The 22,838-nt window shown below is 42.0% G+C and overlaps 1 protein-coding gene across 6 annotated transcripts; it reads left to right on the top strand.

The window, feature by feature from the left end:
• Nucleotides 1–78: 78 nt before the first annotated feature.
• On the top strand, nucleotides 79–22,531 carry PGK1 (phosphoglycerate kinase 1). Of its 6 annotated transcripts, none has more exons than XM_077987838.1 (11): nucleotides 79–420; nucleotides 5,752–5,833; nucleotides 9,722–9,877; nucleotides 9,994–10,138; nucleotides 13,285–13,388; nucleotides 14,023–14,142; nucleotides 19,077–19,191; nucleotides 19,437–19,616; nucleotides 21,132–21,309; nucleotides 21,586–21,684; nucleotides 22,050–22,531. In XM_077987838.1, exons 2-11 carry the CDS (start codon nucleotides 5,802–5,804, stop codon nucleotides 22,088–22,090), a joined length of 1,170 nt encoding a protein of 389 aa, XP_077843964.1. In that variant the 5' UTR covers nucleotides 79–420; nucleotides 5,752–5,801; the 3' UTR covers nucleotides 22,091–22,531. The 6 variants fall into 6 exon arrangements, with proteins under 6 accessions (XP_077843964.1, XP_077843963.1, XP_077843962.1 ...); XM_077987837.1 differs by having other exon boundaries at nucleotides 79–296; XM_077987836.1 differs by having other exon boundaries at nucleotides 79–265; nucleotides 5,783–5,833; nucleotides 21,586–21,709; nucleotides 22,013–22,531.
• Nucleotides 22,532–22,838: the final 307 nt, after the last annotated feature.

Below are 22,838 nucleotides of genomic sequence, written 5' to 3' on the forward strand. Positions count from 1 at the left end.
CAATAGCGGCTGCTCTGCACGGCGCGCCGGGAGCAGCTGCCGGGAAGGGGCGGTGCGGGAGGCGGGGTGTGGGGCGGCAGTGCAGCCCCTGTTCCTGCCCGCGTGGTGTTCGGCATTCTTCTCGTCTCTCGAGCGCACGTCTGCGGTAGGCTCCCTGGTTGTCCGAATCACCGACCTCTCTTCCCAGCTGTATTTCCAAAATGTCGCTTTCTAATAAGCTGACGCTGGACAAGCTGGATGTTAAAGGGAAGCGGGTCGTTATGAGGTAATTCTGCACGTTTGCCCGCGTGGCCTCTGTGCTCTGTCGCAAACCTCTTTGGCCTGAGCCGACTTGTTCTCTCGTCTGCTCTACGTCGCTTTTTGCTTTTGGCTGGGCCCCACGGGTCCTAGGCTTGGAGGGCGAGGCTGCTCACGGGTTTGGTGGTTTCTAGCCGCATTTTCTGCAGCCCAGAAAGCAGCCGAAACCCCCTTCGGGGATGGGTCCCACTAAGGAAGGGCTGAGATTGCTGCTGGGACCCATTTTGTCCTTTTTCCTATTGGTGAAATGCAGTTCCGTTGCCTCCACCTCCCAATCGGCGAGATGAGACTTAATGCTTATCCTGCAAATCTCTAGGCTTCAAGGAAGGACCTTGAAAGGTCATTTTGTTAATTTCCCTTCCCCCACACTCCTAGACCGTCGCAGACAAATGAGAAACGGCCCACATCTCACAGGTCCCTGCACAAAAAGATATCTTTCCAAGAGGATGTTGATTTAACTGTTCAGGAGTAGACCCCCCAGTCCCCCGCCCCTAAAGAATTGGGGTGGGAGGGTAGGGCGGGGCGCACCGGAGGAGGCCCTGCAGAGCTTATGTAATAGGCTTCTGCTGCCCTGCAGCGTGGTATCGTTGGACTCTTGGGCACAGGATTTGCATCAGGATTGTGACATACTAGGTAATGGTAGAGCAGGGTGTGGCTGCTCATACTTGCTGGCCTCCAACCTCATCCCCACGTGTGGCTAGAAAAGCAGAATTTTGAAAGTGGGGGAAGGTTCCTTGTGCACTTTGGGTGTCTTACTCTGCTCATGTTGATCTCTGGTCACTTGCCAACACGGCTTCTCTCTTATCTGCCAGAATTGTTGGTATAGTGTGGAGCTTTTACCTTTATCCTTTTTGTCACGTGTGGTATATTTGTGCATGCCAGGAGCAAGGTGCAGGAGGATGAGTCGGTATGTAACTGATGGACTTGACTGTTCATATACCTTAACAGGATCCAAGAGTGGTGTTTTTGAGGGGTCATAAAGGTTTCTGTTGATAGCATTTTGCAACCTTGACCTTTTTGGGAAGTGGTTGATTGATGGGTAGGCATGTGGCTGGTGTAATCTAGCCCCTTTTCCAATTTGGGCTGGTTCAAATGAGGGCTTGTGTTGGATATTAACAGACACATAAGTCAATAGGAGATCTCCCTTTAACTTTAAACATGCGAGGACACGTTTGAGTTAGGGAAGTGTATGGGTACTCTAAGAGTACATGTAGCTCTCCCCTTCTCTCTAATTTCACTTTGGTCAGTATTACTTTGCAGGTAACCTCTGCCCTGCTGTGGAGATAGAATAACCCAATAATTTATGTCCATGAAAAATACCTGATTTCCACATTTCCCCAAATGGCATAGGCCTTTGCAATCTGGACAAAGTAGGAATCACAGCCATGTTAGTACTAGAAGAGTGCCCTTTCTGGCCCTCATATAATCCTAATAAAAGGGGATAGACCCTGTAAAAAACAGGACAGGTGGACATTGGCATGCAACTAGCTTTTAGGTTTTAATTAGTTCCTTGCATCTCCCCTGTGTTCGAGGCTGATTCTTCCAGATGCATGGACCAACTAAAAGACAAGGAGTGGGACATCATGCGGATAACCTTCCTATAATTGCAGTCTTGGGCTTTATTTCCTCTCTCTGTAGGGAAACTGGCTTGAAGAAGCTAGCTGGGGGTGGGATTGTAGGAGCTGCTTAACTTTTCTCCTTCTGGACCTAATAAAGTTTCATTTAGCACACACCAACCCAAAGCCTTGAAATGATTGGCTAGTCATGTTTTGCCGATGGAAAATGACCTGTTCAGGGTTACTGAACTACTAAGGTGGTGGTGGCAGAGCTGGGAGTAGAATTTGGGTCTCCTTGGCTATCAGCTAGATCCTCTAGATCAGCTAGATATTCGAGACAATATCAGCTAGATATTCGAGACAATGACCAAGGATACGTTGAAATAGACCTTTCTCCTGTAATCTGGATACCTTCTTATTTAGGCTGAGGACAGGAAGTTACATCGTTCCCTGATTATTAATGTATTTCTTTTGAACAGAGAGTTTCATTGTAGGCCTACTTTTTTGGAGGTGCCTAGGCAGCCACGTGGTGTCAGCTCAATTCTTTTTTGTTTCAACGTGGTGGTTGCTGGCAGTGTTTCCGGAGTGGGGCTTCCTGAGTTGAGTAGTGGCTGCCTCATTTGTCGTCTTTGTCCTGCAGAAGTGAACTCTGGTATTTGCTGACTCTTCTGGTCCACTGGTTTGGATTGCCAAGGGAAATTGATTTGTTGAAGGAAAACAGGGTAGCCAGAAACCTCTGACTTGTTAATTACCAGGTTCCATCTTAGTTTTTTAGGACTCCCCAGTTGACTTTACACCCTCTTTGAATACACTTCTGCTTATTTTTGTGGTAATTTCCTTTCTTTCTCTCATAGGTTGCCAGTCATCCTTTGCTTGCACTTCCTTTTTGCTTGCTCCTGCCTGTTTTTTTTTAAACCTCACTGGTTTTCTCCAGCCTGTTGTAACTTGTAAAGAAACTGCTTTGATGTAGTAGGAAGAGAAACAGGAAAAAATTGAGAGCAGAGAAAAAGTCTTTAAGACACCCACAATATCCCAGTTTTCCATGTGGGGCAGTGAAGGACATGGTTCCTTTGAGAGTTTTTAATGGAACTGGACCTGGGACCTGAGATTTCAGGGGATAGAGACTTGATATTCTTATTCCAGCTAAACCAGTATATTTTTTAATGTTTTATTTTGAAATAATTAAAGATTCATGGGAGGTTACGAAGTTAGAGAGGTCTTGTGTTCACCCATTTTCCCCCAACGAATGCATCTTACCTAATTATAGTACAATATCAAAAGTAGGAAATTGCATTGGTATAGAGTGTGTATGGTTCTATGCCATTTTTACGTGCAAAGATTTGTGTAACCACCACCACAATCAAGATACAGAACTATTCATTCAATCACCACCAAGATCTCCTTCTTGCTGCCCCTTTATAATAATAACCAACCCGTTTCCTAACTCCTGGTAACTACTGATCTATCCACTGTTTCTAAAATTTTGTCACTTCAAAAATACTATACAGATAGAATCACGTGGTGTATAACCTTTTGGGATTAACTTTTTTCACTTAGCATAATGTCCTCAAAATTTATTCACATTGTCACATGTATCAAAAGTTCATTCCTGTGTATTCTTGAGTAGTATTCCGTGATATGGATGTATCATAGTTTCTTTAACTATCATTGAAGGGTATTAGGGTTGTTTCTGATTTGGGGCTATTACAAATAAAGCTGCTGTGAACATTTGTATACAAGTCTTGGTATGGACATATGCTGTCATTTTTCATGGGTAAACACCTAGGAGTGGAATTGCTGGGCCACATCCTTTTGAGGTATCCTCAGACTGTTTTCCAAGGTGACTGCAGCATTTTACATTTCTACCAGCAGTATGTGAATAATGAGTTTCTCTGCATCATTACCAGCACTTGGTGGTGCTATTATTTTTTATTTTAGTTATTCTTCGTTCTGATGGCTATGTAGTAATAACTGACTTTGTGCCTGAAGTAAAGCTCAGGAGTGTTATAAGGAAACGAAAAAAAAAAAAAAAAAGGAAATTGTGCATATTTTATGTAAAATGGAACCAGTAGAATCTGTAGGCAAGAGCAGTTTCTGTGTTGGAGTCCTCAGAGGAGAAGTAAAAGCAGAGCTGTTTGAGTGTAGGAGATGAGGGGAGGTAATCCAGAGGGCATTGAGGAGAGAGTATAAACCAAGTCTAATTCATTAGTAAGCTGACACCATGGCAGCTAGGGTAGATGAGACAGATTCTTAGGTGTCTCTGCCCAAAGATATTCCTCTCTGTAAGGGTCAGGGGTAGAGAGTAGCACTGCAAGAAGTGGCTTGTGCCCATCCTTTTGCCATTAGTCCTTTTGAGCATAGGCCTTCTGGGAGGTTGCATGGGGCAAAATGACCCATGGTAATGGGATACTCTCTCTTCTTTGGAATGTACTTTAAGGCTGGCAGGCACCTTGTTCAGGATATTTAAAGAAGACAGAGAATCAAGTGGCCTGAAGCAAAGTAGAGTGTATTTCTTTCATCAGAGGCTTACTGCCTTTAATTTTGAAGACTTTAAAACATGTTTTAATATAGAATTATTTTTCCTCAACCTACCTTTGGAAAGGCTGTTTCTTCAGTGAGGTGCATTGGAGTTCAGGCCTAGTGGATACAGGAAATTGGTGGTCTTCTCAGTATGTCTGTAGGAGTTTGTAATTGCCTTAGCCTTAGAGAGGAAGGGGTATTTAAAAAGGCAGATGAAAAAGATGGAGGCTTATAATCAAGGATAGCAGCGGTCTTCTTGATTAGGTCATACTTCGCTGTAGTCCCTTTGCAAGTGTTGCTAGCTAGCTGTTTTTAGTAGTGGTTGATGTACTTGTCAAATCACAGAATTACATGTTGGAGAAACATATAACAACAACTAACACTTTTATGGCACTTACTGTGTGTCAGGTACACTTCTAAGCACTTTACAAATTGCTGGCTGACTTAAGTCTCTCAATAACTACGAGGTAGATACTGTCATCCCCATGAGAAAAAAATCACTTAAAAATGATCATGGTAGGCACAGACCTTAAAAATAGCTACTATGCATTATTGTTTTCATTCACATTGAAGTAGGCTGAGGTTCCAAGGAGTTCAGAATAATTGGTTCTTAAGAATGGTAACACAGTAATCTGTTGGGTAAGAGAGACTGCAGTGCATTATTATCTTGTGTCATCTTGATTACTTCCCTTCTAATTTGCCTGTTTGTCAGGTGGGCTGGGGCACATGTCCCACCCTCTCTTCTCAGGCTTTTTGAAAGAGGCTGTCTTATGTTAGTGTGTATTGCTTGAAGGACCCTTAGTCTTAAGGCCCCAGACTTTCTCCAAAAAGAATGATTTTTCTCTTAGTGTGTTTTATTTTTCCAGTTAATTTTTTTCTCCAGTCATGTTAGTTTCACAAGGACCCAGAAATAGTATCAAGGGAATTAGGATCAAGATGCATTTCTTATTATTCCTCACCCCTCCAGCTGCTACCCAGATACTATCGTGCCAGACCCAGACAGATATCTTTTTAGATGAAACTGGCTTTAGCTTCCCAGATCTTCAGGGCTAGTTCCTGTGATTTAAGTTAGGTTTTATTTTTTTAAAATTCTTTTAAAAGTATGAATACATACCTAAAAGGGCACAAATCACAATTTCAAAGAATTACCACAGAATGAGCACATTTGTATGATCACTGAGGTTAAGAGATAGAACATTACCAGAACCCCAAAGCCTCTGGTGTCCTATCCCAGTCACCACTCCCTCCATCCTCCCCACGACTAACCACTATTTTAACTTTTAATGCCACTGATGATTTTTAAGATGAGATTTGAATTTCCGACTTATTTAACTGGTTCATTAAAAGTGCATCTCCTAATCTTTGATGGAACAATAAGTTGATCATGGTCTTGAATCTTTCTTTTTTAGAGTCGACTTCAATGTTCCTATGAAGAACAACCAGATAACAAACAACCAGAGGTAAGGTCCCTGCTAAGCCTTGGGCTGGGTTTAAATGTGTGGGTACATAGGATGAAATGTTTTTCCTTTCATATTGTGTTATGGAACTGTAGCAACTTGAAACATATGATTTTGGCTTTCTATCAACCCACTATCTGATCTGCTTTCTTGTTTATGAGAATATACAAATGTAAGCAAAATCTTAAGAAAGTGTAAGAATATACAAATGTAAGCAAAATCTTTTTTTTTTTTTTTGAGACGGAGTCTCGCTCTGTCGCCCAGGCTGGAGTGCAGTGGCCGGATCTCAGCTCACTGCAAGCTCCGCCTCCCAGGTTTACGCCATTCTCCCGCCTCAGCCTCCCGAGTAGCTGGGACTACAGGCGCCCGCCACCTCGCCTGGCTAGTTTTTTGTATTTTTAGTAGAGACGGGGTTTCACCGTGTTAGCCAGGATGGTCTCGATCTCCTGACCTCGTGATCCGCCCATCTCGGCCTCCCAAAGTGCTGGGATTACAGGCTTGAGCCACCGCGCCTGGCCCCTGTAAGCAAAATCTTAAGAAAATTAGAAGAATTTGGAGTTCATTTTCTTTTTTTGAGATAGGGTCTCACTCTGTCACCCAGACTGGAGTGTAGTGGTGTGATCACGGTTCACTGCAGCCTTAACCTTCTGGGCTCAAGCAATCCTCTGGCCTCAGCTTCCCGACTAGCTGGGAAAACAGATGCATGCCACTACGCCTGGTTAAATTAAAACAATATGTTTTTGTAGAGATGGGGTCTCACTGTGTTGCCTAGGCTGTTCTCAAACTCCTGGACTCAAGTGATCCTCCTGTCTTGGCTTCCTAAAGTGCTGGGACCACAGGTGTGAGCCACCACACCTGGCAGAGGTATTCATTTTTAAAGAATATAAAAGCTGGCTGGATGCGGTGGCTCATACCTGTAATCCCAGCACTTTGGAAGGCCGAGGCAGGAGGATTGCTTGAGGCCAGTAGTTCGAGAACAGCCTGGCCAACATAGTGAGACATCATCTCTATAAAACACACAAAAATAAAAAGAATATAAAAGTTTAAAGTTACTTGGCTTCTCTTGCAAAATGAAGAACTATGTAAGAGAAGGATTTTAAAAGTACCAGTAGTTATTAAGGTTATGTGTAGTTTTACAAGCCCTCATTCCAGATGGCTCAGATAAAGTCAATTTTTGAGAATTTTCATCTGTTTTTGCTTCCAAAAAACAAACAGGAAAGACTTCGGAAGTACATTTTCAGTCAGTTTAGCTGCTCCAATGTCTTGGATCCTAGATTCAGAAACAGAAATTTTAAGTGAGAGTACTGTTCTTGCTTTTGACTAGATTGTAAAAAGTCTTTATTTATTTTTGTCTTTACTTTTTAAGTTTTGATTTTTGTAGAATATATATATATATATATATATGGGTTACATGAGATATTTTGATACAAGCATGCAGTACATAATAATCACATCAGGTTAAATGGGGTTTCCATCAAGAAGGTTTTTATTTAATTTTTTTTTTTTTTTTTGTAGAGACAGGGCCTTGTTCTGTCGCCCAGGCTGGAGTGCAATGGCACGATCTTGGTTCACTGCAATCTCTGCCTCCTGGGCTCAAGTGATCCTCCCATCTCAGCCTCCGAGGGAGCTGGGACCACAGGCGTGGGCCACCACACCTGGCTACTTTTTTGTATTTTTTTTTTTTTGTAGAGACAGGGTTTTGCCATGTTGCCCAGGCTGGCCTTGAATTCCTGGACCCTGCCCACCGTGGCCTCTCAAAGTGCTGGGATTACAGGCGTGAGCTACTGTGCTCAGCCTATTTTAAATTTTAAATGAAGGGTTGTACTGGCAAGGTGCTTTCCGATGATGTAGACCAGTGGCATCTAATAGAAATATAATGTGAGCCAAATTGTATTAATTAAATTAAAGGGACATTTAACTTTTTTGGTACTAAGTCTTCAAGATCTGGCATGTGTTTTTATACTTACAGCACATCTCAATTTGATCTAGTTATATATCTAGTACTGAACAGACACACAGACTTAAATGACTGTCATATTGGATGGTGCAGGTCTAGACCCAGAACATTTTCAGGTATTCGTCCCAGAATAGAGCCTGTCATTTTGCCAAGCACATCCCTTATATCTGTTAAATATTAATAGCATAAGATATTTTAGAAATACAACTTTTTTAATCATTCCATTCTTTGCTCAGATGTCATCTTATCACACTGTCCCTGGCCATCTTATCTAAAAATCTCCTCTACCATTGTTCTCCGATTATTTTTGTCCTCAAAAGTAGGGAGACAAAAATGAGGAACAATGGTGTGTTTTTTTCTGTATCTCACCATCTGATGTATTACATGTACACACACATACGTACATGTTTATTGTCTCTCTCCATTAGAATTTCACTTCCATGAGAACATAGACTTTTAAAAAAAGTTTTCCGTTTCATTCTCAGAACCTGGAATGATGCCTGGCACAAAAGAAGCATTCAGTAACTATTTGGTGAATAAATAAATGCTTTTCTTTATCAATTTTAATTTCTTATAAACTGGAAAAATGGCAAGTTAGTAGCAGGTTTGTAACAAAACTTTTAAATGTCTAAAGGGAGTTAATTTTTTGATTAATTTATAATGTAATAAACGTGATACATTATGGAAACCAAGCTCTGTACAGTGCAATTATTTTTTCCTACATAAAAAAGTGACTTAGTATCTATTAATATAATAGGTGCAGAAAAGTTACTACATGTTTTTGATTTTTCCCCAAATTTCCTTTGATGGTTTCAAGATTTGAGAATTTTATGTATTTTCCATAGTCATATAAGAAGAGTGTGTTCAGGGGTCCCCCAGGACCACCCACATATCTCATGATGATTTAATAGGGTTCAGAGTTGTTCTCATGGCTGAAGTGTATTACAGTGAAAGAATACATGACAAGATTAGGAAGAGGAAAAGACCATGGGGCAGTCTAGAGAAATCCATGGGCTTCCAGTTTCCCGCGAGGGGACACATCAAGTGTTTTTCTTCAGCTGTGAAAAATGCAGTAATTGTCTGCAATGTTTCTGCCTGGAGAAGCCTGCTAGAGACTCAGATCCCAAGATTTTTGTTGGGAACTGGTCATGTAGGTATCCTCTGCCTAGCAACTACCAAAATTCCAAACTTTGGCTGGGTGTGGTGGCTCATGCCTGTATTCCCAGCAGTTTGGGAGGCTGAGGCCGGCAGATAACTCGAGCCCAGGAGTTCAAGACCAGCCTGGACAGCATGGCAAAACCCCTACAAAAAATACAAAAATTAGCTGGGCATGGTGGTGCATTCCTGTAGTTCCAGCGACTTGGGAGGCTGAGGTGGGAAGATCACCTGAGCCCCCGGGGAGGTTGAAGCTGCAGTGAGCCAAGATTGTGCCTCTCCACTCCAGCCTGCTGGGTGACAGAGTGAGACCCTGTCTCAAAAAAAAAAAAAAAAAAAAAAAAAAAAAAAACTAGACTTCTAGAGTGGGGCAGGTGTTCAGCATAAATCACCATGTTTGTATAGACAGTCTAGGAAGAGTGAATAGCCCTTGTCGGTCTTGTCACTTGTCAGTTAACTTTGAAAGCCAAGTTCCCAGATACCAGCCAGGATCCAATCTTGCAAACAGGCCCTTCTGTAGATAGCAGCCTCAGGCCTGCTGTGTTAACTGTTTTCTGTGAAAGGGGCAGATACATAATGAGATTGTACAATCCTAGGTGGAGGGTTGGCATTGTATTTAACTTCTTCCCCTAAGGACCACCACTGAATTACTGATAAGTAGATTTGAAGGAACTTGGAGAAGAAAAGGAACTTTATGCTTTATGAGGTTATCAATAAAGTAGTTCCCACTAATTTCTAGGACTAACTTCCTTCTGTTTGTTGTCTCTTTTTGGTTGCAGGATTAAGGCTGCTGTCCCAAGCATCAAATTCTGCTTGGACAATGGAGCCAAGTCGGTAGTCCTTATGAGCCACTTAGGCCGGCCTGATGGTGTCCCTATGCCTGACAAGTACTCCTTAGAGCCAGTTGCTGTAGAACTCAAGTCTCTGCTGGGCAAGTAAGTGCCAGGCTCTGGTGCTGGTAGACTTTGTGGTGGGGGAGGTTGTCAAGCACGTTGTTACTGGTTCTTAACTTTCAGACTGCTCAAGTGTCTTCATTTCTTCCTCTCCTCAGGGATGTTCTGTTCTTGAAGGACTGTGTAGGCCCAGAAGTGGAGAAAGCCTGTGCCAACCCAGCTGCTGGGTCTGTCATCCTGCTGGAGAACCTCCGCTTTCATGTAGAGGAAGAAGGGAAGGGAAAAGATGCTTCTGGGAACAAGGTAGGACCTGTGATTTTGACATTATTGGGGACGAGGGCCTGAGTCTGTAAGAGACTGTGGTTGAAGAATAGAGAAAGCTCATTTATTTTTCCTTAGACACCTTTTATTGAAGTATACAGTGCACAGCTTGATGGAGTATCTCAAAGTAAACACACTTGTGTAACCACCACCTAGGTCAAGGGATAGAATATTACCAGCATCCCAGAAGCCCTCCTTTGTGTTCACGTGGTGTTTAAATATGTTTGAAAAATATGTGAACACCTTTGTTGTGGAAGAGTATTCAAAAGTGAATATGATGGTCATGATGATGTCACCTTGGATTTAAGGCATTTTCTTAAGACGTATAAACCATGTTCCTTTAAATCTCTCTTTAAGATAAAGAGGTCCAGGTATCACCTTATTTCATAAAGAAACTAAGCCTCAAAAAAAAAAAACTTTAGTTTCTGAAAGGCAGTCATATGATTAAAGTTAGAGGCAGTGGTGCTGTTGGTGGGCTTTAGAGCTCAGCCCATTCAATCAGCAAACTTTTTCTGTAAATGGCCAGATAGTTAATATTTTAGGCTTTCTGTGTTGTGCAGTCACTTCCGTCTGCATATAGTCTCTGTTGGAACTACTCATCTCTGCCGATGTTGTGCAAAAGCAGCCTAGATAACTCACCAGATTACTGTGAACTGACAACTGGAATTCAAATATTCAGTGATAAAACTGTCTCTTTGCAGATGATTTTGAATTTGCCCATTGGCTAGAAAGGAAGCTGAAGGCATTTTTTAGTACTTTCCACTATTCTGGTCTTTAGTGTCTCAGAGAACAAGTATCTCAGTCTCCTTTGGCTTCTCACATTTCTTAAGGTCATTGGGAGTGCCTGCTTTCAAGCAGTTTCTTTTTTTAGCACCAAAGGTGCTGGTCTTGCCTTATCCTGCTTTTGGCATGGTCTTACTACAGTATTAGGAGTCAAATGCTGACCTAAAATTTGGTGTCCTTTTAAACTGGAATTCATGATGCATGAACTCTAGGGCTTAGAAGTGGCAGGAAACAACGGGCAAATTGAAGCAAAACTTTTTATTTAGGAAATGATGAGCTGACTGTGCTAGTCTATGACTGTTTTATTTAATTGACTTGACATTCACTATCCAATGGCTTTTAATACCTGAAATTTCAGGAGTCAGTCCCAAGTTCAAAATGGATTAAAAAAACAAAGTAAGGCTGGGCACGGTGCCTCACACCTGTACCAGCACTTTGGGAGGCTGAGGTGGGTGGATCATGAGGTCAGGAGTTCGAGACCAGCCTGGCCAACATGGTGAAGCTCCGTTTCTACTAAAAATACAAAAAAGTTGGGCATGGTGGCAATTGCCTGTAATCCCAGCTACTCGGGAGGCTGAGGCAGGAGAATTGCTTGAACCGAGGAGGTGGAGGTTGCAGTGAGCCGAGTTTGCGCCACTGCATTCCAGCCTGGGTGACAGAGCAAGACTCTGTCTCAAAAAAACCACAAAAACAAAGTGAGGACATGAGGACATAAACATTTTCCCTTTATCCAAAGTGCCCACATTGATCTTTTAAGGGCCTTCTCTTTCTTCTAGTTATTTGCAGATCAGTAAATGAGAAATGAGTTCTGATTGATACTGTTTATTTCCATGGCACCTTTATTCATGAAGAGCTTTCAGTTTACCCCGTTTTTCCTTAAATATCTTTTTAAAGAGACAGGGTCTTGTTCTGTTTCCCATGGTGGAGTGCAGTGGCATGATCCTAACTCATTGCAGCCTCAAACTTGTGGGCTGAAGTGATCCTCCTGCTTCATCCTCACGAGAAGCTAGGACTACAGGCACCTACCACTATGCCCAACTGACTTTTACTTTTTTTTTTTCCTGGTAGAGACGGGGTCTTGCTATGTTGCCCAGGCTCATCTCAAACTCCTGGGCTTAAGTGATCTTCCCATGTTGGCCTCCCAAAGTGTTGGGATTATAGGTGTGAGCTACTGCCCCTGGCCTCCTTAAATAGTTCTTAAACGGAGGGGTTGTTATGCCTTTTTGACAGAAGGGAAAATTTCAGAGAGAGCAACTTCCCAAAGGTTACACAATGAATTAGTGTCAGAGCTGGACATAGAACTCAGGTCTCCTTACATTTGAGCATTGTTATCATTACTACATGTGTCATCTTCCAATCACTAGTGGCAGATGTTATTCTATTCTAGAGAGGTTATGGGAGTGCCACAATCTTCAATTTTAGCATTAGTGCCTCAGCAATTCTTTGGGTCTTTAGGGAAAAGCCCCATTTTTTATGGCAGTCCATAAAAAATGGACTCCTTGATACATAGGAGCATAGGAGTGGGCAGTGACTAAAATGAACATCCGCTTTGTGCTGTGTACTCTTCTGTGTCATGTCTCCTTTCATCTGGCTTGCTTCCTGTGCATCTTTGCTTAATCTCCTGCCAGAGACTCTCTGTTTTGCTTATCCTCCCATCTTGCTTTCTGTCCCTTTTGGGGTATCCCTTGATGGCAAGCTGACATTTCAAAGCTCTATGTTTAACTTCTACATTTTCTTCCTCTCTCTTTTTGTAGAAGTGTATTTCTTGTGTTCTCAGATGCCTAGCTTCCAGAGAAGACCATAAAATACCTCTTTGTCAATGTAAAGTGTTTCTGAAGTCCTTTTCTGTTGTCATGTTTCCATCTGCCTTCTCTGTCCCAGCTTGCCCTTGTTGCTTTTATAAGGAATATGTGTGAGAGCCCCTTTCACTTCGCAGAAAGGCCTTGGTAGCCAGCAGCTTGAGTCAAGTATGATACTATCACAAGGAGAATGTTTAAAATGAGGAACTAAGTCAAGGAGAGGGAAGGATAATCAGAACCTTGAGCTGAAGGCTGGGGAGAGGCTAGTGGGATGTTGTTAACTTCATGTGATTAGAGGTTAAGCCATTGTTCAGGAATATTAGGTTTGCAATTTGAGGGAAGTTAAGGGAGAGTAGAAACATGCAGAAATGACCAAAGTACCTGGAATATTTGGAAGAAAGAACACATCCTACTGCTGGTTGTAAAAAATCACTGTCCCACCTACTCGGGGTCTTTAGAGATGTTTAAGAGGACTCTTGGTGTATGAAATGCTTTTATAGTTGTCTTTGGAGCCATCACATTTTCTGTTTTTGTTTTTCTCTACAGGTTAAAGCCGAGCCAGCCAAAATAGAAGCTTTCCGAGCTTCACTTTCCAAGCTAGGGGATGTCTACGTCAATGATGCTTTTGGCACTGCTCACAGAGCCCACAGGTACCAAGAACCTTGTTGACTACCACACTAAGAACAGCATTCCTGTTTACTTGAGTAGCCCAAGCTCTGGGTTGCTTTTGGAGAGTCCTGTATTATACTGTAATCCTTTCAGCTTCTCTAATTGGTACTGCCACTGTGGCTCTTGTTGAGTAGCTCTCATCCAAAGAGGAAATAAAGGTAAAAAAATGTTGGTGACTGTAGAGCCTTTTGTGGAGTTTCAGGAAGAGGTTGCTCTTTCTCACCTTAGATACTTTGTACAGAGTTATCCTTTTATGAACGTTATAAGATCAGACTCTCATGCTGTCGGTAGGAAGCAAATTGAGGAATCCTCTTCTGCTATCATCAACCGGCCAATTACTTATCTGTGATTTGCCCTTTGGCCTGCTGAAGAGTGTTAACTGGGTATCTTAAATTCTACCGAAGTTCAATACTTTTTACTCTTTCCCCTTGACCTTGCACTATTAGGTAAAAATCTTATCTTGTACCTAAGTGTTTTTTGTTGCAATGTAGGGATGAAAACCATGATTTCTTGCAGTCCAAAAGTAGAACTGTTTTAGTGATAAGGAGCTGGCCTCTAGGACTAGGAGGAATAATAGGGATTGACTAGAATTTGAATGTCTTTGATCTTTTCTAGCTCCATGGTAGGAGTCAATCTGCCACAGAAGGCTGGAGGATTTTTGATGAAGAAGGAGCTGAACTACTTTGCCAAGGCCTTGGAGAGCCCAGAGCGACCTTTCCTGGCCATCCTGGGCGGGTATGAAGAACTCTTTAACTCTTTAAGATCATGCTTTAAGTATTGTTTGCCTGGTAGTAGGCCATAACTTGGGTGGTTTATTGTCATACAGCTCAGTCACACTGGGTAACTGAGGAGAATTTAATAAAGGAACTACAGGCTGGGCATGGTGGCTCACACCTGTAATCCCAGCACTTTGAGAGGGCCCAGGCAGGAAGATCGCTTGAGCCCAGGAGTTTGAGACGGGCCCAGGCAACAAAGTGAGACCCTATGTCTACAAAAAAAATTAGCTGGGCGGTGGTGGTATGCACCTGTGGTCCCAGCTACCAGAGAGGCTGAAGTGGGAGGATCACTTGAGCCTGGGAGGTAGCAGCTGCAGTGCACTGTGATCAAGCCACTGCACTTCAGCCTGGGTGACAGAGCAAGACCCTGTTTCAAAATGAGTGAATGAATCAATGAATGAATAAATAAATAAATAAAATACAGAGGTGTGGGTAGGGTTCAGGGAAACCGCAAAGGGACAGTACAGTAATTTGGGGCTAGCAACAGGCATCACCATCTCTAGGCCTGAAGGGACAAAGGGAGGGGAATGGTTATCAGAATTCAGAGAGGACAGTTGGTATGGAGACAGCTATCCGACGGGAACTGTAGCCTTTGGTCAAAGGACACAAGATCTGGTAGGGAGGGGGAGTGAGGGCAATAAATACTCTAATCTTTCAGTCTCCTGCTGCTGCACTCCCTCCTACCCTCAATTTGGCTGAAACCCAAATGGAAACCAGAGGGCAAGAAAACTCCTTGATGTAGTCCATGCAGGTCCGCCTCCTGTGACACAACAGGGTAGAGAAGGATAGAAGATGGCTCTGCAGGGAAGAATGGGAAAGATCCACTATAGGTGCTCATCTAGCAATTTTGAAGTGCTTGAGCCTTTTACATACATACAACCTGGCAGGGTATAACTATGAAAACCTCTTCATATGTGTTTAATATATAATTTAGACCTAATTTCTCCAGATTACATACCTATTTTATTTTTTCTCCTATAGGGTAAGGCAGCAAGTAGATAATGATTTTCTAATGGCTTAGTTAAAAATAGAAATTTCAGAATTGAGGGTGGAGAGGAGGATAAATTTTAGGTGATAAAGCAGGGATAGAGAGCCAGCACTGCTTGGATAAGACAACTTCCTGTGACTTGGTGTGGTGATCTAGGTAACAGCCTCTTTATGGCTGGAGGCCCATTACCCTTCTATGAGCAGAGTTTTTTCCCCCAGGGGAGTGGACATACTATTTCCTGATGAAAATTGACTCTGGAGTTGGGTGTCAATTTCAGGTAGTATAGTTGCTTATACCGTTTGGCTCTGTGTCTCCAGCCAAATCTCATCTTGAATTATAATCCCCATGTGTTGTGGGAGGGACCTGGTGATTGGATCCTGGGGGCGGTTCCCCCCATTACAGTTCTTGTGATAGTGAGTTCTCACTAGATTTGATGGTTTAAAAGTGTTTGGGGCCGGGCGCGGTGGCTCAAGCCTGTAATCCCAGCACTTTGGGAGGCCGAGGCAGGCGGATCACGAGGTCAGGAGATCGAGACCATCTGGCTAACACGGTGAAACCCCGTCTCTACTAAAAAATACAAAAAACTAGCCGGGCGAGGTGGCCGGCGCCTGTAGTCCCAGCTACTCGGGAGGCTGAGGCAGGAGAATGGCGTAAACCCGGGAGGCGGAGCTTGCAGTGAGCTGAGATCCGGCCACTGCACTCCAGCCCAGGTGACAGAGCGAGACTCCGTCTCAAAAAAAAAAAAAAAAAAAAAAAAAAGTGTTTGGCAGTTCCCCCCTTGCTTGCCTCTCTTTTGCCAGTAGTAAGATAACTTGCTTCCCCTTTGCCTTCTGCCATGATTGTAAATTTCCTGAGGCCTTTCCAGGCATGGGGAACTTTGAGTCAATTAAACCTTTCTTTATAAATTACCAAGTCTCAGGTAGTTCTTTATAGCATTGTGAAAATGGGCTAATACAGTTGCTCTCTAGGCTTTATGAGCCCAGTTTCAGAGTCTTAAAAATAACTCACGTAGATACAGGTTGTTGTGTCTTGTTCTTGGAAAAAGATATATATTCCTGGGCTTTGTTCTCCAACTTTCTGTAGACCTGGAATATGGGAGTGAGTGCCACCTAGTGCCACCTTATGGTTAGGTTTTTAGGTTCAGACTGAAATAGCTGTTATGGGGAAGTGGATATGAGATTTTTTTACCACCTTTCTTGCAGTGTAGTTTCCCTAGGCCATTAACAGTTTTTGGGAAAACTTTTATTTTTTATTAAACAAGCTTTATTGTAATAAACACTCATATGTACAGAAGTTGAGAGAATAGTATAGTAAACTCCCAGGTACCCATTACCCTGTTTCAACAATTAATTGACATTTTTGCTAATCTTGTTTCTTTTATGTCCTAACTCTGTTTTGTCAGGAATGTATATACACATATATATACACACACACATATATATGTATATATTACTGACAAAGTGAATACAAGTGAGATAAATATGTGTGTTATGTGTGTATCTCTCTCTCTCTCTCTCTCTCTCTCTCTATATATATATATATATATATATTTTTTTTTTTTTTTTTTTTTTTTTTTTTTTCTGCTGCCCAGGCTGAAGTGCAGTGGCATGATCACAGCTCACTGCAGCTTTGACCTTCCGGGCTCAAGCGATCCTCCCACCTCAACCTCCCGAGTAGCTGGGACTACAGGCATGCATCACCATGCCCGGCTAATTTTTGAATTTTTTTTGTAGAGACAGGGTCTCACTATGTTGCCCAGGCTGGTCTCAAACTCCTGGGCTCAGGCGATCTGACTGCCTTGGTCTCCCAAAGTGTTGAGATTACAGGTGTGAGCTTGTGCCTGTAATGTTTTTAAGTTAGCCTTAGACATCATATACTTTCACTTATGTAGGTTTGAGTATCTCTTATCTGAAATGCTTGGGACCATAAGTGTTTTGGATTTCAGATTTATTTTTGGATTTTGGAATATTTGCATGGTACTTACTAGTTGAGGATCCTAATCTGAAAATATGAAATCTGAAATGTTCCAATGATATTTCCTTTGAGCTCAAACAGTTTTGATCTTGGAGGATTTCAGATTTTTGGAATAGGGATCCTCAACCTGTAATACTCCTGTATACATCTTGTAACTGATAAGCAGATTTCTTTTAAATAATCACCATATTATACCTAACAAATTTAGCAGTTTTGTTACTATCATCTAATACCCAGTCTGTATTCAGATGTTCTTGATCATCTCAGAAGTGTCTTTTTACAGTTGGTTTGTTTGAATAAGGATTCAGATGAAGTCCATGCATTGCCTTTGGCTGTTAGGTATCTCTTGTAATAATCCGCTATTTATTATTTTCATTTTGTTGATTTGTTGACGAAACAGGCATTCGAGCTGTAAGCTATTCTTTAGAAGAAATTGAACTCCTTTCTAACTGCTTTCTTCTGTGTGTGTGTGTGTGTGTGTGTGTGTGTGTGTGTGTGTGTGTATGTGTGTGTGTGTATGTGTGTATGTGTGTGTATTTAAAACAATCTATCTTTATCCTTGGTGGTAACCAACCTTTACAACTGAAATAAATAGTAAATAGTTTCTTGCCATCCGTTCACCCACATCACTGTTGTTTCATACCTCCTTTTCACAAATCCTAGCATAGGGTCTCTCACCGGATAGGCATTATCTTGTTTATTGAATGAAGAAAGAAACAGACGCAAGGTGATTTGTCCATGTAGGTGGGATTTAGTTATATGGGAATATTTATGGAAGGCAGGCTATTACTTTGTTTCTCTTTAGTTTGGATCTTTTTTGTCTCATAGGGAGATGAAAGATAAATGTGTGTTTATCTTATTTCCATCTACTAGAAAATAAACTCCCAAAGGGTAGGGTTCTTTCTGTTGCCTTTGCCCTCTGATGTTTCTCAAAGACCTAGAATAGTGCTTGGCACAGAGTAGGTGCCCAGTAAATGTGTTGAATTGGGTGATCCAACAAAAATAAATGCCATAATGAAAATATCCCGGCTGGGCATGGTGGCTTAGGCATGTAACCCTAGTGCTTTGGAAGGCCAATACAGGAGGATCACTTGAGCTCAGGAGTTTGAGACTAGCCTGGGCAACATAGTGAGATCTTGTCTCTACAAAAAAATTTAAAAAGAAAAATTATCCAGGGGTAGTGTTGTATGCCTGTAGTCACAGCTACTTGAGAGGCTGAGACAAGAGGATTGCTTGAGCCTAGGAGTTCCAGGTTACAGTGAGCTATGATTGTACCACTGCACTCTAGCCTCGGCAACAGAGGGAGACTTTGTGTTGAAAAGACAGAGAAAAAAAATGTCCCAGCAACTGAGCATAGGGTATGACTTCAGGAATATCTATTTTTGTTCAGTATATATTTATTTAGTATACAGTCTGATCCCTGCTCTAAGGTTAGGATAATTCTGAGTGTCTCCAGGATCCCACAGTTAGCAATCGTGCTTAGACACAATTAGCAACCTTGATGCTCTGAATTGTGTGTGTGTGTGTGTGTGTGTGTGTGTGTGTGTTGGGGAGTGTGCAAAATAGATTTGGAACCCATAGTTTCCTTAGATAAGAGTAGGTCTTCTGAGCCCTACTTAAACAAAGAATATGGATTTAAATCTGTTGTCCGTCAGCTTCTAGGTGGAATTAAAAAAAAAAATGTACTGATGGTAATTGGGGTGAGGAATTTTTAAAAAGAGGTACTGATGTCTGGAGCCATACCTTAAAAGGATTTCTTAGAAATGGATTGAGTTTTTGGGTTGGAGAAACATAGAGCAAAGTTAGGCAGTACTTTTGTCACTTTGAGACTTTCTTTGTTCCTGTGCCTTGAAATAGAAACACAGGTTCTATGTAATATCACTTCTCTAGTCCATTGTTTTTTAAGTGATGATTCTTGCTTTCTCTTCTAGAGCTAAAGTTGCAGACAAGATCCAGTTGATCAATAATATGCTGGACAAAGTCAACGAGATGATTATTGGTGGCGGAATGGCTTTTACCTTCCTTAAGGTGCTCAACAACATGGAGGTAGGAAACCAATGCCAAGTGGATGTGAAATAGCTCTCCATGATAATAGCAGGTTATATAAATGTAAAAAGAAAACAGTCTTTTAACATGAGCCCTGTAAACTCCCATTTTTATTTATTTTGGCAAGTCTTTTGTCTTTGCATTGTTCCTTTATACTGTATTGTGTCTGGTTCCTGTCTGCTTTGTGAGGCAGTCTTGTTCTTAGTATAGATGCTGACCTCCATCATTTTGGCTCCCCTATGTAGATTGGCACTTCTCTGTTTGATGAAGAGGGAGCCAAGATTGTCAAAGACCTAATGTCCAAAGCTGAGAAGAATGGTGTGAAGATTACCTTGCCTGTTGACTTTGTCACTGCTGACAAGTTTGATGAGAATGCCAAGACTGGCCAAGCCACTGTGGCTTCTGGCATACCTGCTGGCTGGATGGTGAGTCACTTGAGTGGGTTGGTAGTGTGAGTGAATAGAAACTTTGTGGTATCAATCATTCATTGATTCAGCCAATCAACAAGCATTTTAAAACAATCTCTATCAATCTCTATAGGAGATCTCTGCCAGAGAGGGCTCTGAATGTTGCAGTGAGTCCCTCATTATGGAAGAATCCGTGGGAGAAAAGCAGTGCTATTGGATTACTGGCCTTCAGTAATGTGTTGCAAAACCTTTTTTTTTTTTTTTTTTTTTTTTTTTTGAGTCAGAGTCTCACTGTGTCACCAGGCTGGAGTGCAATGGCACGATCTCAGCTCACTGCAACCTCTGCCTCCCAGGTTCAAGCAATTCTCCTGCCTCACCCTCCCCAGTAGCTGGGAGGTGTGCACCACCATGCCCAGCTAATTTTTGTATTTTTCGTAGGACGGGGTTCCACCATGTTGGTCAGGATGATCTTGATCTCTTGATCTCATGATCCACCCACTTCAGCCTCCCAAAGTGCTGGGATTACAGGCGTGAGCCACTGTGCCTGGCCCATTTTTAGTTTTATCTGTTTTTTCTTCATCTGTTTAATGTGTATTAAGTACTTACTATGTGCTGGAGATAGTGTCATGTACTTTCAAGGTTTGGGTTGTTTTGGATTATGTTGCTATCTAGAAAGCTATATAAGAAAACTTTCTCATATGAAAAAATTAATAAGTATACTGATTACAATCAGGGAGAAATGTAAGTGTATATTAAAGACTAATATAGTTGATTTTAGGGTGCTCCAAATATCATTTTGATTGCTGTGTAAAATTATATCATGTTTTTACCATGCTAGTTTGCTTATTTTTCTTTTGTCAGGCATTCATGTATTATTTAGTTCAGTGTTTCTCAAAGTGTGTTCCTAAGACCAGCAGTATCAGTATCATTTTTGGAACTTGTTAAAAATGCAAGTTCTTGGGCCCCACCCCAGACCTACTGAATCAGGAACTGGGGGTGGGTCCCAACAGTCTGTGTTTGAATAAGCCCTCCTGGTGATTCTCATGCGTAGCAAAGTTTGAGTACTACTGATCTGGTTCACTGTCATTCTCAACACTACTGACATCTGTTTTTTTGTGGGGGACTGTTGAATTGTAAGGTTGTTGAAAGCATCCTTGGCCACTAGATGCCAGTAGCACCCTCCCAAGTTGCAACAACAACACTATCTCTAGACATTGCCACATGCCTATCTATTGTGAAGAGGCAGAACTGACCCTGGTTGAGAACCATTGATCTAGTCTTCACTAACATAAATAGTGTGGCTAAGAATGTCTTTATTAAATAACTTTTGAGGTTTTCCTTTAGTCTTGATCTTCCATACAGCAGAATTTTTTAGTACAAAGGGCATGAACAGGTTTATAATTTTAAAGACTGAAGGGTACCATTTGGTTCTAGAAGAAACTTTGATGTGCAGCCCTGAGTTCTGTTCTTGGTGGAGGTGGTGTTTAAGTAGCTTTTCTTGATAGCTCATCTTCTCTCACCTCTACCCCTCAGGGTTTGGACTGTGGTCCTGAAAGCAGCAAGAAGTATGCTGAGGCTGTCACTCGGGCTAAGCAGATTGTGTGGAATGGTCCTGTGGGGGTATTTGAATGGGAAGCTTTTGCCCAGGGAACCAAAGCCCTCATGGATGAGGTGGTGAAAGCCACTTCTAGGGGCTGCATCACCATCATAGGTAAGTGGTACTATACAAAGCCACTACCAGTCTAAGCTGGCAGAATTCTGATCAGAGGAAGGTGGAATGGAGAACTTCTGTGTCTCTTTATTCTGGATAAATCTTAAGAACTAAACAGGTAGATAATTTACAGAGAAGCCTCTTGGTAAGATAGAGTTGGGGTTTATCAGCTACCTTTTGGATTGGAGAGCACACTGCCTTACAGTTTTGGTGCCAATCCGTTTTTTTTCTTTTCTTTTCTCTCTCTTCCCTTTTTACCTGGCTTTCATTCAACAGGTGGTGGAGACACTGCCACTTGCTGTGCCAAATGGAACACGGAGGATAAAGTCAGCCATGTGAGCACTGGGGGTGGTGCCAGTTTGGAGCTCCTGGAAGGTGAGGTTCTTCTGTTTTTTGACTTGTTTGGGAGAAGGGCGGGACTGTGTAGTGAGAGGTGGGCAGAATGGAGTGGAGAAAGTTAGTAGGTAGTGTTGTCATTAGCAGTCGTTACTAGCTGGGCAGTACAGAGGAACTTCAGATAAAGCTTCTGGCATCCGCTGAGGCGGGGAGGGACAGATAGAAATTTGTTCTGAGAGTTATGGTCTAGTAGACCTGGAATCCAAAATGTAAAAGTTGGCCAACTCCTGGCCATATATCCTAAAAAAGAGCTGGCATGTTATTGGGAGGATAAAGTGGGGGAGATCTGGCTTACTGGGCACTATAGTAATGTTGTCTATGTATGTGTGCTCTCTCAAAAACAGGTAAAGTCCTTCCTGGGGTGGATGCTCTCAGCAATATTTAGTACTTTCCTGCCTTTTAGTTCCTGTGCACAGCCCCTAAGTCAACTTAGCATTTTCTGCAACTCCACTTGGCATTAGCTAAAACCTTCCATGTCAAGGTTCAGCTAGTGGCCAAGAGATGCAGTGCCAGGAACCCTTAAACAGTTGCACAGCATCTCAGCTCATCTTTACTGCACCCTGGATTTGCCTACATTCTTCAAGATCCCATTTGAATTTCTTAGTGACTAAACATTGTGCATTCTAGAGTGCATATATTTATATTTTGCCTGTTAAAACCAAGTGAGCTGTGTTAGCTTAGTTCTCTTTTGATGTAGGCTATTATGATTAGCTTTGTCACTGTTTCACTACTCAGCATGGAAACAAGATGAAATTCCATTTGTAGGTAGGGAGACAAAATTGATAATCCATTAAATAAACAATAAAAGTGTCCACTGAAACCGTGATTTATTTTTTCCTGTCATACTTTGTTAGGAAGGGTGAGAATAGAAACTTGAGGAACGGATCAGATATCTACATTGCTGAATGCGAGAAGTGGGGCAGCAGCAGTGGAGAGATGGGACAATTAGATAAATGTCTTTTCTTTATCAAGGTCCTACTTTATGGCAGACATTATGCTAGTGCTTTTATTCCAACTTTTATGTCTATCAGTTACACATGATCATAATTTAAAAAGTCAAGGCTTGTAACAAAAAAGCCCCAGCCCATTCCTCCCATTCAAGATTCCCACTCCCCAGAGGTGACCACTTTCAA

This window comes from Macaca mulatta, chromosome X, assembly GCF_049350105.2.
Source record: "Macaca mulatta isolate MMU2019108-1 chromosome X, T2T-MMU8v2.0, whole genome shotgun sequence".
Taxonomy (NCBI): Eukaryota; Metazoa; Chordata; class Mammalia; order Primates; family Cercopithecidae; genus Macaca; species Macaca mulatta.